This window comes from Delphinapterus leucas, chromosome 1 (genome assembly GCF_059928025.1).
Source record: "Delphinapterus leucas isolate spDelLeu-1000000601 "Yukka" chromosome 1, BTC_Dleu_Yukka2, whole genome shotgun sequence".
Classification (NCBI taxonomy): Eukaryota; Metazoa; Chordata; class Mammalia; order Artiodactyla; family Monodontidae; genus Delphinapterus; species Delphinapterus leucas.
The window spans coordinates 52,654,359-52,668,809 of record NC_143129.1 but is presented as its reverse complement, the minus strand read 5'-3'; the positions used below and the strand labels follow the sequence as shown (position 1 = coordinate 52,668,809).

General features: G+C 40.8%; 1 protein-coding gene across 1 annotated transcript in view; it reads right to left on the bottom strand.

Annotated features, from left to right (window-relative positions):
* Window positions 1–14,451, bottom strand: part of COLGALT2 (collagen beta(1-O)galactosyltransferase 2) — a 61,880-nt gene that overhangs the window by 34,686 nt on the left and 12,743 nt on the right. The window contains exon 5 of the mRNA XM_022593346.2: window positions 10,433–10,552. Coding sequence (XP_022449054.1) covers window positions 10,433–10,552 — 120 coding nt within the window. The remainder of the gene's footprint in view (window positions 1–10,432; window positions 10,553–14,451) is intronic.

Here is a 14,451-nt window from a genome sequence, read left to right as displayed (position 1 = left end):
GATATTCCATGCAAGTGGAAATCAAAAGAAAGCTGGAGTAGCAATTCTCATATCAGACAAAATAGACTTTAAAATAAAGACTATTACAAGAGACAAAGAGGGACACTACATAATGATCAAGGGATCAATCCAAGAAGAAGATATAACAATTGTAAATGTTTATGGACCCAACATAGGAGCACCTCAATATATAACACAAATGCTAACCAACCATAAAAGGGGAAATTGACAGTAACACAATAATAGTAGGGGACTTTAACCCCACTTTCACCAATGGACAGATCATCCAAAATGAAAATAAATAAGGAAGCACAAGCTTTAAATTATACATTAAACAAGATGAACTTAATTGATATTTATCAGACATTCCATCCAAAAACAACAGAATACACTTTCTTCTCAAGTGCTCATGGAACCTTCTCCAGGATAGATCACATCTTGGGTCACAAATCAAGCCTTGGTAAATTTAAGAAAATTGAAATCATCTCAAGTATCTTGTCTGACCACAACGCTACAAGACTAGATACCAATTACAGGAAAAAATCTGTAAAAAATACAAACACAGGGAGGCTAAACAATACATTGCTAAATAACCAAGAGATCACTGAAGAAATCAAAGAGGAAATCAAAAAAATACCTAGAAACGAATGACAATGAAAACACGATGACCCAAAACCTCTGAGATGCAGCTAAAGAAGTTCTAAGAGGGAATTTTATAGCAATACAATCCTACCTCAAGAACAAGAAACATCTCAAATAAACAACCTAACCTTACACCTAAAGCAAATAGAGAAAGAACAACAAAAAAACCCCGAAGTTAGCAGAAGGAAACAAATCATAAAGATCAGATCAGAAATAAATGAAAAGGAAATGAAGGAAACAATAGCAAACATCAATAAAACTAAAAGCTGGTTCTTTGAGAAGATAAACAAAATTGATAAACCATCAGCCAGACTCATCAAGAAAACAGGGGAGAAGACTTTGATTCAACAAATCAATAGAATTAGAAATGAAAAAGGAGAAGTAACAACTGACACTGCAGAAATACAAAGGATCATAAGAGATTACTATAGGCAACTCTATGCCAATGAAATGGACAACCTGGAAGAAATGGACAAATTCTTAGAAAAGCACAACCTTCCGAGACTGAACCAAGAAGAAACAGAAAATATAAACAGACCAATCACAAGCCCTGAAATTCAGACTGTGATTAAAAATCTTCCAACGAACAAAAGCCCAGGACCAGATGGCTTCACAGGTGAATTCTATCACACATTTAGAGAAGAGCTAACACCCATCCTTCTCAAACTCTTCCAAAATATAGCAGAGGGAGGAACACTCCCAAACTCATTGTACAAAGCCACCATCACCCTGAAACCAAAACCAGACAAAGAAAGAAAACTACAGGCCGATATCACTGATGAACATAGATGCAAAAATCCTCAACAAAATACTAGCAAACAGGATTCAACAGCACATTAAAAGGATCATACACCATGATCAAGTGGGGTTTATCCCAGGAATGCAAGGATTCTTCAATATACTCAAATCAATCAATGTGATAAACCCTATTAACAAATTTAAGGAGAAAAGCCATACGATCATCTAAATAGATGCAGAAAAAGCTTTTGACAAAATTCAACACCCATTTATGATAAAAAAAAAACCTGCAGGAAGTAGGCATAGAGGGAACTTACCTCAACATAATAAAGCCATATATGACAAACCCACAGCCAACATCATTCTCAATGGTGAAAAACTGAAACCATTTCCACTAAGATCAGGAACAAGACAAGGTTGCCCACTCTCACCATTATTATTCAACATAGTTTTGGAAGTTTTAGCCACAGCAAAAAGAAATAAAAGATTTCCAAATCGGAAAAGAATAAGTAAAACTGTCACTGTTTGCAGATGACATGATGCTATACATACAGAATCCTAAAGATGCTACCAGAAAACCACAAGAGAAAATCAATGAATTTGGTAAAGTAGCAGGATACAAAATTAATGCACAGAAATCTCTTGCATTCCTATACACTAATGATGAAAAGTCTGAAAGAGAAATTAAGAAAACATTCCCATTTACCACTGCAACAAAAAGAATAAAATACCTAGGTATAAACCTACCTAAGGAGACAAAATACCTGTATGCACAAAACTAAAAGACACTGATGAAAGAAATTAAAGATGATACAAACAGATGGAGAGATATACTGTGTTCTTGGATTGGAAGAATCAACATTGTAAAAATGACTATACTACCCAAAGCAATCTACAGATTCAGTGCAATCTCTATCAAACTACCAATGGCATTTTTCACAGAACTAGAACAAAAAATTTCACTTTGTATGGAAACACAAAAGACCCTGAATAGCCAAAGCAATCTTGAGAAAGAAAAACAGAGCTGGAAGAATCAGGCTCCCTGATTTCAGAGTACACTACAAAGCTACAGTAATCAAGACAGTATGGTACTTGCACAAACACAGAAATATAGATCAATGGAACAGGATAGAAAACCTAGAGATAAACCAATTCACATATGGTCACCTTATTTTTGATAAAGGAGGCAAGAATATACAATGGAGAAAAGACAGCCTCTTCAATAAGTGGTGCTGGGAAAACTGGAGAGCTACATGTAAAAGAATGAAATTAGAACATTCCCTAACACCATACACAAAAATAAACTCAAAATGGATTAAAGACCTAAATGTAAGGCCAGACACTATAAAAATCTTAGAGGAAAACATAGGAAGAACACTCTACGACATAAATCACAGTAAGATCCTTTTTGACCCACCTCCTAGACAAATGGAAATAAAAACAAAAATAAACAAGTGGGACAAAATGAAACTAAAAGCTTTTGCATAGCAAAGGAAACCCAACAAGATGAAAAGACAACCCTCAGAATGGGAGAATATATTTGCAAATGAAGCAACTGACAAAGGATTAATCTCCAAAATATACAAGCAGCTCATGCAGCTCAATATTAAAAAACAAACAAACCAGTCCAAAAATGGGCAGAAGACCTAAATACACATTTCTCCAAAGAAGATATACAGATTGCCAACAAACCCATGAAAGGATGCTCAACATCACTGATCATTAGAGAAATGAAACTCAAAACTCCAATGAGGTATCACCTCACAGTGGTCAGAATGGGCATCATCAAAAAATCTACAAACAATAAATGCTGGAGAGGGTATGGAGAAAAGGGAACCCTCTTGCACTGTTGGTGGGAATGTAAATTGATACTATGGAGAACAGTATGGAGCTTCCTTAAAAAACTACAAATAGAACTACCACACGACCCAGCAATCCCACTACTCTGCATATACCCTGAGAAAACATTAATTCAAACAGTCGGGGGCTTCCCTGGTGGCACAGTAGTTGAGAGTCCACCTGCCGATGCAGGGGACACGGGTTCGTGCCCTGGTCCAGGAAGATCCCACATGCCGTGAAGCGGCTAGGTCCGTGAGCCATGGCCGCTGAGCCTGCGCGTCTGGAGCCTGTGCTCCGCAACGGGAGAGGTCACAACGGTGAGAGGCCCACGTACCGCAAAAAAAAAAAAAAAAAAGTCATGTACCACAATGTTCACTGCAGCTCTATTTACAGTAGCCAGGACATGGAAGCAACCTAAGTGTCCATCGACAGATGAATGGATAAAGAAGATGTGGCACATATATACAATGGAATATTACTCAGCCATAAAAAGAAATGGAATTGAGTTATTTGCAGTGAGGTGGATGGACCTAGAAACTGTCATACCGAGTGAAGTAAGTCAGAAAGAGAAAAACAAATACCGTATGCTGACACATATATATGGAATCTCAAAAAAAAAAAAAAAGGTTCTGAAGAACCTAGGGGCCAGACAGGAATAAAAACGCAGACGTACAGAATGGACTTGAGGACACGGGGAGGGAGAAGGGTAAGCTGGGACGAAGTGAGAGAATGGCATGGGCATATATACACTACCAAATGTAAAACAGATAGCTACTGGGAAGCAGCTGCATAGCACAGGGAGATCAGCTCGGTGCTTTATGACCACCTAGATGGGGGGTGGGATAGGGAGGGTGGGAGGGAGATGCAAGAGGGAGGAGATATGGAGATATATGTATATGTATAGCTGATTCACTTTGTTATATAGCAGAAACTAACACACCATTGTAAAGCAATTATACTCCAATAAAGATGTTAAAAAAAAAAAAGTGTTAGCCATTGTTGTTATACCCCATCTCCACCCAGCCCAAACTCTTCTCTGATCTCAGAAACTCCAGTCTGAAATTCATAAACTCCCTGATATTTTCAGTCCCTTCACTTTTTCTTAATGTCTCTTTGCCTTTTTGTTTTGACTAAAACTTGGCTTTCCTTTGAGGACACTGCCTCCCTTTCAGCTGTCAGAGTGAATGCTGATTTTTCTCATGTCCCCCAACTCACTGCAAACTGTTTCTCTTTCATCCTTCAAAAACTGGCTTCTTTGAAGCATATTTTAGCACTCTGTACCTCCTAATCATGTTCCCTCAGCCACTGATGACTCCAACCTCTGGCTCACAGTTTCAGTGTCCCTGCCATCGTTCTTACAAACCTCAGCATCCACATGGTGATCCATCCAACAACCAACAATCTAGAACCAACGATCATTCTTTCAGTGACCCACTACCATGTCTGCATCCATCACACCCTTCTTGTTCTCACCCTCATCAGTACCCAACCTAGATTTCATGGTTCATCCCTTGTAAGACCCTTGATTCCCTCTACTGATCTTGCTCTTGGCAAAAGCCCAATCCTAGTCAAACCTGACTGTCCTCTTAGCACCAAGAAGAACACTATGAAAGAAATTCACACAACTGCGTTTACTGAGTCACTTCAAAATTATAGCACAGATGTCAAATTGGCACTCGATACTGCCAAATGATGCAACTGTACTTCCCTAGTAAATTTATTTTCCCATTCCCTGAGAGGTCTATTTTATGTCTTGCTCTCTCTCCTGGAATCTTCAACATCTCTCTCGAGCTGTTGACTGGACTATATATGTCATAGAGAAAATGTTTAAAGCCAAACTAGACCTACCTTTTCCTTCCACCTCAAGTCTACAAACCCAGCTGCATCTCTGCCTACGCATTCTGCCTTCCCATCTGCGATAGCATCCCTGTTCTATCTAGAACTTGTTTTCTCAAGGATCTTAAATTATCTTTTTGCTACATCATTAAATTCTCCCTATATTTTGGATTTTTCTCATCAGCATACAAACATGCTAAAACCCTACCTAAAAAACCCCCACAAACAGCATAAAAGACAAAACAAAACAACCTCTCCCTTGATTTGTCACTCTCTTACAGCCACTACCCTACTTCTCTATTCCCGTGCCAACAAGAGTCCACTTTCTCATCTCCCCATGGCCCTCTCTTCAGCCCACTCCAGTGGGCTTTATTCCAATCATTTGCACTGACGTGGTTCTTATCAAGGTCATCACAGATCTCTACCTTGAGAGAACCAGTGATCAGTTCTGTAACCTCATTTGACTTCACTTCTCAACAGCATCTGGTTCCTTTTTGAAACACTTCTTCATTTTTCCTTCCAGCTTTCTGCCTGTTTGTGTCCTCCAGGGATCTGTCCTCCACTCTCTCCTTTTCTACGTTCTCCTACAAAACAAGTTCACACTGTTCCATGGCTTCAAATATCCTTTTAATGCTGATGACTCTCAAATGTCTATTTCCAACTGGAGTCTCTTCCCTGAACTCCAGATTCATATATCCAAGTATCTCCTAAGCTTTCAATTTAGATGTCTAATAATTATCTTAAGCTTATATGACCACAACTTCCCTCCCTAAGTCTTTTCCTGTAAAGCCATTCCCATTTCGCTAAATGGTATACTAGGCCAAAATCCTGGAGTCATTATTGATTCCTTTCTTTCCTTCATGGGCTGCATCCAGGTCTCAGTATGTCCTGTTGGCTCTACCCCCAAAATATATCCCAAATCCACCTGCTTCTCATCACCTTCCTACTACAGTTTGCATTCCAACCACCATCATCTCTCACCAGGAAAGATGTACTGGTCCCTTTACACTCTAGTATCCACACCCCAGCCTGAGTGATTTACCTAAATACATAAATCACATCATGCCACTCTCCCTGCACCACCCACATAGAATCCTGTTACCCAAAGAATAAAGTCCAAATTCCTTATTGTGGCCACAAGGCTCTGCATGATCTGGACAGTTCTTCCACCATAACCCCATCTCCTACTCAACTTCTCATTCTGTACATGCCAAACACACTGGCCTGTTGTTCTTGGAGTACCCCAGACTGTTTCCTAACAGCCTTTGCATGTGCTGTTTTTTCTGCTTGAAACACTCTTCTCCCAAATATTCATGTGGCTACTTCCTTGATATATTGTATATTTCTCTGTGTTGGAATATAAATTCCTTGATGGCAGAGCTTCTGCTGGTTTTGTTGACTGCTGCATCCCCAGCATATGAACAATCCATGGAACATAGTATGTGTTTAATAAATACTTATAGCCTGATGCTCTCTTCTAAAGCCTTCCTTGCATCCTTACTGCTTTTAGAATGGGCATCGTACTTTAGCTGAGCATTCAAGAATCATAACGATTAAACCACTCCAACACTCAAACTTTATTGCCTTCTACTGTTTAAAGCGTACTCTCTTCCAGGGTGTGAATGCTTTTTGAACAATGCCTTTGTTCAGTCTGTTTCCTCTACGTATAGTGCCCTCACCATAACACTCCCTTTGTTTAAACTCCACACTTCTATCAAAGCCCAGCTTAAGAACTGTCAGGCTCTCCTAGATCACACCAGCCCACAGCAATCTCTCCTTACTCCAAATTCCTACTGCCCTTATAACTGCTCCTTTCACAAAGCAATATACTGCATCATTGGGGTCTTTTTAAAATGTCTGTCCTGTCTCCCTAGTTAAATATAAACACCCAAAACAGAATTGGTTGTAAAATGTTGTGAATCCCCAGTGCCCTCATAGAGTGACTCATACATTGTAGGTAGGCATTCGGTGTTTGTACATAAATTTTATGCCTCTTCTAATGCTTCAGTTGTACAGTCTATTAGCAGCCATTTATTAACTGCCCATTGGGCTCCAGATGAACTAGTGCGTTTAGCACCTAGTTCATCTTTCCTGAGGACACTTGACAGCTATGATTTCATCTTCACCAGCCTCTTCTTAATCCTACATAGGCCTTCAGTGTGTGTTTCTGCATTATTACCCTCAAAGGTTTATTTTCCAATTATTTTATTATCCCAATTATGCTCTGTCTTTTAAAATTCAGGATCTAAAATTTTAACAAAATTATAACTAGAGAAGGTAAATACAAGAATTAAATAAAACGCCATATATAAAGTGCCTCTCACTAGAGTTGGAGTGTACGGGGGATCAATAACGACAGCTATAAATTACAGGTTCTTCCCAAATGAAATCTACCTGCCTAGCATAGTGTTGTACATATTTGTAATCATTAAAATTGATTTTGACAGTGTGTGTGTTTCTGTGTACAGGGAACTTTCTATGCTCTCAGTTCTGTGGGGGAAAAGAAGAGAAGGCAAGGCTCTGGTCAGCCTCTCTGGGTGGACATTTACTTGGAGTCAAGATTGAAAGCCATGGCATGGGGATGATAAGGAGACACACATTACCAAGCATTAAACGGAGCCCTAATAATAGCAACACCTCTTTGTTTTATGGAGTTGATGTATATTCTTTTATTTGCTCCTCTCAACCCAGCAAAGTCAGTGTTATTATCCTCATTCCACAGATAAAGGAACTAAAGCTCTGAGAGGTTGATTCTCCCTTCTTACATGATAGAGCCTGGGTTCAAGTCCATTATTCTGGCTTCATGTTGCATGTTCTTTGCAACACAGTTTTTATTCATCTGCTCATTCTTTTATTCACTCGCCTGGTCATGCATTCACCAAATATTTGTTTGTTACCAATTATATGTCAGGCACTGTGCTAGGTGATTGGGATAGAAGGCAATAAGATACTGCCCTTGGCCTCTGGGTCTACAACACAGAGAAGAGGCAGAGACACTATGGATTAAAGAAATTCACAAAATAAATTCCTAAGGGCTGGTCCTAGACATACTATCCCAGTGAACCAGCTGATCATTCAATCCCCATTCCCCCCAAGAATACTCTATTATTCTACTCTATTAGTAATAGAGTATTAATACTACCATTAATACTCTATCATTTCTCCGTTATCTCTATTATTCTCTGTACTCATAGAGAACAGTAGTGATCTCTTGCTTCTGTTTTCAAACTCAGGGACATTGAGACCAGGAAAGACCAAATGGCTTGCAAGCTATCATGTGTATCAGCAACAAAGGCTGTAATGTCAGGGGTGCTTCGCCCCCCATCCCAGGTATCGTCTACAGATACGCTTTGCTCATCACCACCAATATGTCCCTGGTATACCGGGCTGACTGATGTTTTGCAAACACAATCCTGTGTAAAAACAGTAGGAGAGCTTGCTGTCTAAAGGACCCTTCTGATGAATCTTTATAATTATTATTGTCTTACCTTCTGGTCCTAACCATGTTTCTTAAAAGAAAACATTCTGCTTTCTCTCTATGTCCTTGCTTTTTAATTACTTCTCAAACACTTTAAATTCTGAGTCAGCCTTTTCTGAAACCATTCTTGTTATGGAAATTAGCTGAAGAAAACCCACTGGACCCTTTTTCAGTCCTTATCTTACTTGAACTTCCTTCCATATCTCGTGCTCCTGTTTTCTTAAAATTCTGTGATATCACATTATCTTGTTGATGAATCCCAACTCAACATCTTTAGACTTGATAGAACTTAAGTTTCAGATTCATCTCTCCATCTATCCACTGGGCAACTCGTTCATTCATTCAACAAATACTTACTGGGTGCCTACTAGGTGGCAGGGAATGGGCTATGTCTTGAGACTAACATGAACAAGGAATTTGTTGTCTGGAGGTGAGAAGCAGGAAATAGATATTCACAAGCAACTCAATGGGTCTAAAAATGAACTCATGATTTTTCTTTGCAAATGTCTCCTTTAATCTACATGCATTTAAAATTCCTGCAGTCATTCCAGACATTCAAGTCAGAACTTACAAGGTTCCCTCTGCCTCCCTTTTGTTCATCCACAAATTCTTGGTTAAGTCCTTTCAAGTCTATGTCATAAGTTTATCTCCGTTCCCACTGCTCCTGCCCTAGCTCAGATCCTCACCATCTTTTGCCTAGTTTACCATGTAATGTCCAAAACGGTCTCTTCACCTCTGACCTAAGACCAGCACCCACTGCCCCATGCTGCTCCAGCCATGTTTCTCTTACCACGAGTGACCTTTCTAAATCCCGACATTTCAACCTTTCAACCTGACATTTCGCTGCTAAAATCTCTTTTAAATCTCCCTTCCCTTCAGGAAAAGTCCAAACATCTTCTTATACATTAGAGGTCCTTCTAACTGGGCTCCTGCCTACCTTCCAGCCCTGCTTCCCATTGTGCCTTCCCAATCACCCCGACTGTCAACATACACACATCCTATGCTCTAGTGATGAATGACAGAGTTTCTCAGATACTGCATGAAAATTCAGTGCAAATATTCCCTCCTTTGGGTAGCCATTTCCAGCATCTTCCCTTAGGCAGAGTGCTTTTGTTACTTTCTCCTTTGGACACCACTGCTCATTACACATAATAATTAGTGTAGTCCCTGATCATTGAGCATTTACCAGTTCTGACATCATGCCAGACCCAGAGGCAATATGATACAGTGTTTAAGAATCTGAGCTTTGGAGATAGCAAGGTTGGTTCAAATCCCAATGTATCATTTATTTAGCAGAATGATCTACAGCAAGATACTTAAACTCTCTACATCCCAATGTCTTCATCTTTAATATGAGCAATAATAAAACCTTTCATTGAGTTGTTGTAAGGATTAATGAGACAAAGTACAAAACATGTTTAGTATGGTATCTGTTACACCATAAGCTATTATTAAGTTGAAGTCATAATTATTGTTTTTGCTAGTATACTTTTTACATATATCATGGGGAATTTGCCCCCAAACCCTAGATGTTTTATCTTCATTTCACAACTAAGGGGGTTAGATTACTTGCCCAAAGTCATATAATTAGAAAGCAACAAAGTTAGATTTTAAATCCATAGACAAAATACCATTATAGCCCTTAGGACACTGTGTGAAAGGTATTTACTGTGTACCCAGCTCTCCACGTGGAAGGGAAGCTCCCTGAAGGCAAAGACTTTGTCATATTCATATTTCACATAGGAAAAGTTTGAGAATGAATGAACAAATGAACAACTATGTTTCAGCCTTGGCTGACTGATGGCTGTGAGATTCCAGTCCTGGGAGAGGGAAAAAGTGGCTGGTATGTTCACAGTGGCAACGGAACATGAGCCACTACCAGGCCCCTGGGTCACTCACTCATTGCTTCTATCTGCACATGGATGAGGTTCTCAATGTCCTCCTGTAGGGTCTGATGGGGCTTCAGGGGGATGGGCAGGTAGCCGTAGTGCTCTCTGTTGCAGAGGTGCATCTGGATGCCTGAGGACACAAGAGAGGGACAAAACTGGCCAATCAGAAAATACACTTCTTAGTTCTACAGTGACAACTAAGAAAAAAGAGACTAGGCTGTGGCCAAAGCTGAGTTGGGCACTGAAACTGAACAAGTAGTTGTTCCGGGCAGGTTGTGTAGACCTCAAAAATGCTCCTTTATTAAGAAAGTGTAACCAGAATTTGGGGCAAATAAAAACCCTGGGCCATTCTTCGGCTCAGAGGAAATTGATTTTTTTCTCTCTGAAGAGAAAGCATCCTTGTGGCCTGAAATGAACACTAAAGGCATGACGGGATCAAAAAGGAGGCAAGGAATTCCCGCTCCAGAGAACAGAATGGAACACTGTAATCCACCTACAGGAAATAAAGAGAAAATGAGGAATAAAAGCCACATTTGATGTGAAAGCAAACAGGAAAATCCTGTAAGGCTGACAGATTATTAAAACTAACTCTAAGCATATGTAGAACAAAAAATAAAAAACAAAGGAAACTTAAAAATTTCCATGATTCTCCATGGTTTGATTTCTTCTCTTAGCACGCATGGATTTGGAGTCAACCAACAGACATGAAACTTCTATAAAAGAGTCAGAAAGGGACAAAAGAAAGTCTGCATTTCAAGTCCTGTTAAGAACTTTCAGTATGACAATACCAGAGACATAGCACAGCCCTCTTGTTTTCAAAACCCGTCTTCACAGCCCCAGCTGGCTAACTCCAAGAGTTATATATAGCACCTGTGTTCAACCAGGTAGCTATGAATATTGGAATCGAGAGGGTCTCAGAGAGATCCAGCAACTGACAGTCCTGACTAATGAAAAGACTGCTTAGGTAAAAAGATGAGTCTGCCAAGCACTGGTCCATGTGTCCAAGCTTCTGATCTGTTAATTTCTATAATCACCTATGCTTTGCAGACAGAGAATTACCTGCATAGCAACTTCTCTATTTTGTGCAGATGAAATTTCCTCCAGTCAGCTGCATCCCCTGCCAAATCAGGTGGAGCTGTCTTGTGGCATTAACAGAGAAGAACGAACAAAGAAAAGAGCTCTTATCCTCCCCTTTACTGAACCCGGCTCCCACCAGGGCTGGTCCAGCAAGCACTGTCACTTCTCTTGCCTTCACCAACAGGACTCACTAGCCCTACCGTTTGCCGACATGAATGCTTCTGAGAAACTTCAAATCCAAACGGACCCTCTTGCAAAGTCGTGATGAATTCAGGAAACAGAAGGGAAATGATTTAATGTTTAGGTTGCCGCTCTACCCTAATTAGGTAAATAATTTTACCATTCAATTTTCCAAAGCTTCAGTAAAAAGGGGAGGTGAGACCTAGCCAAGCTATCCATCAAGTGTGAGGAGAGAAGAAAGGCATTTTCAGACGTGCAAGGTCATATTTACTTGCCATCACACTTCCTCAGACAGTGACTGGATGATGTGGAAGAAGAAGGAGAAGAAAGAGGGGAAGGGGGAGGAAAGGAGGAGGGGGAGGATTACAAAAAAACCCCAAAAAACAAGGAATACGCAGGACATAGTGAACAGGAGAATCAATACAGAAGAGAAGAGGAGGGAGTTGCAGCTCCGCAGCTGTGGCACCTCTCACGTTAGAGAACAACAGGAGGCTCCAGGACAGACATCTTTACACACACACACAAAGAACATCTGCTAAATCTGACCATTCTAAGAGGAGTTCTAGACAGTCAGGGATTAGTTTTGGATGGCGTTAGTAATAATAAAACTAAGCAAATATAAAAGGCAATTGTTAAGTCAGATATGAAAGGAAAACTAGCCATAGTCCATAAATGGAATTAGGTTCACATGATTATAAGAGCAAAAACACTGACCATGGCTCTTTCTTAAAGTACCACATAACTACATCAAGAGGACAGGGTGACGGGAAGAATGCGTTTGCGTGAACGTGGCAGAGGGAGGGGAGAGGACTAACTCCTCCTCTTCACTAGTGAGTCAATAGGTATTTTCCTGAAGCAAAACCAGAAAATCAAGAAGCAGTATTATAAACATGCTACTTAGAAACATGGATGTGACTATTACACTTGTACCATCATCTAGAAGAGTTAAAAGTGCTTGTCTTCCACAAGAAGGAAATGGTACAGGGAGGTGACACCCAGTGGACTTCTGATTTTATAATAAACTGTGGGGGACTATTCGAATTGATTCAACTATCTACCTGGATAATTGGATAAAAATATAAAAAATTTAAAAGAAAATGTGTTGGTAATTAGATAAAATCTATGAAGGAACTTGGCACTCAGTGAAAGCTACTTCTGGGGCAAACAATTTTCTCTTTGAAAAAGAATGGTGAAGGATACTATACCTTGAAGGCCTGTACTTCTTTTATGAAGATAGCAAACATTTTCTTGCACTCACTTAGTACCTTAACATTGCAAGATTGATCTACCATCAAGATTGATGGCCTGTACTTCTTTTATGAAGATAGCAAACATTTTCTTGCACTCACTTAGTACCCTAACATTGCAAGATTGATCTACTTACCTTTATCCTTGGTGATGGAAGCTCAGAGTTTGAGAAGCTGTGATTTGCCCAAGGTCACACCTCTGTCGCTAAAGAGCCATTAGTGCCAAACGTCTGCCCCTAAAGAGCCAACGTCAAGTATCTCTCTACCCACCCAGGATTTGGAAACCGAGTCTCAAAACCAGTAAACACTCTGGATTGCCATCCCCGTGCATGGGAGGCACTTTCAAGCACTCCCCGTGACATGCAGGAGGAAGCTCTGCCTGCCCGTCACCCACATCTCTTGCCTCTTTTGACTCGCGGCAGACATGTGGAGGATGACTGGCTGGTGCCAGAGATGGTTACTGTGGCCGTGACACACAGCCCAGATCACTGGCCACAGCGGGAGGTGAACTCCCAGCCCTGGCTTCATTAGAGCCACGGAGACTTGCCCATGACCCCTGTGCTCTCTTCTTGGGCTGGATGGGCAGGCACGCCCCAGCACTCCAGCACCCTTGGATTGCCCCTGTCACTCCTCACCCACATGTGGCAATGCCTGGAGTTGGAGGTGAAAGATTAAGGGTCGAGGTTTGTGCTTAGATGGTCCTGCCTGGGACATGTGGACCCTCTATTTCCTTCTGGACATTTAAAAAAGGATACTCCATGGGACTTCCCCGGTGGTGCCGTGGTTAAGAATCCTGCCAATGCAGGAGACACAGGTTCGAGCCCTGGTCTGGGAAGATCCCACGTGCTGCGGATCAACTAAGCCCAGGTGCCACAACTATTGAGCCTGCACTCTACAGCCTGCGAGCCACAACTACTGAGCCCGTGCACCACAACTACTGAAGCCTGCACGCCTAAAGCCCATGCTCTGCAACAAGAGAAGCCACCGCAGTAAGAAGTCTGCGCACCACAATGAAGAGTAGCCCCCGCTCGCCACAACTAGAGAAAGTCCGCGTGCAGCAACAAAGACGCAACACACCAAAAAAAAAAAAGATACTCCAATGGATGATCCATAGCTAGGGAGCTTTATAAGAGTGAGAACAAAAGAATATAAATCATCTTTCATCAAGACTCTTTCAAGAGAGAAAGGAAGTGCTTTGCTTTGAACCTAAGAGGGAAAGAGCTTAGAAACACTCCATGGGCTGCACAGAACTCCAGGCTCATTCAAGTCTCTTCTAAAAATACTTCAAGCTGAGTAAAAGTGCTATTTTAGAGCCACACGACCGTCAGGAAAGCTCTTTCATTCCCCCAAATGACAGTCATTCTTTCCTATCTTGACTCCTGCCCTATTCACAGTTTGTACCACTGATCTGACCCCTCAGCTTTCACTGCTTCATAACTATTATTTGTTTCCACATGTAAAGATCTTATCTCCCCCACTGTCACAGAGCCTAACACAATGCTAGGCACAGCAGGAAAGCCTACAG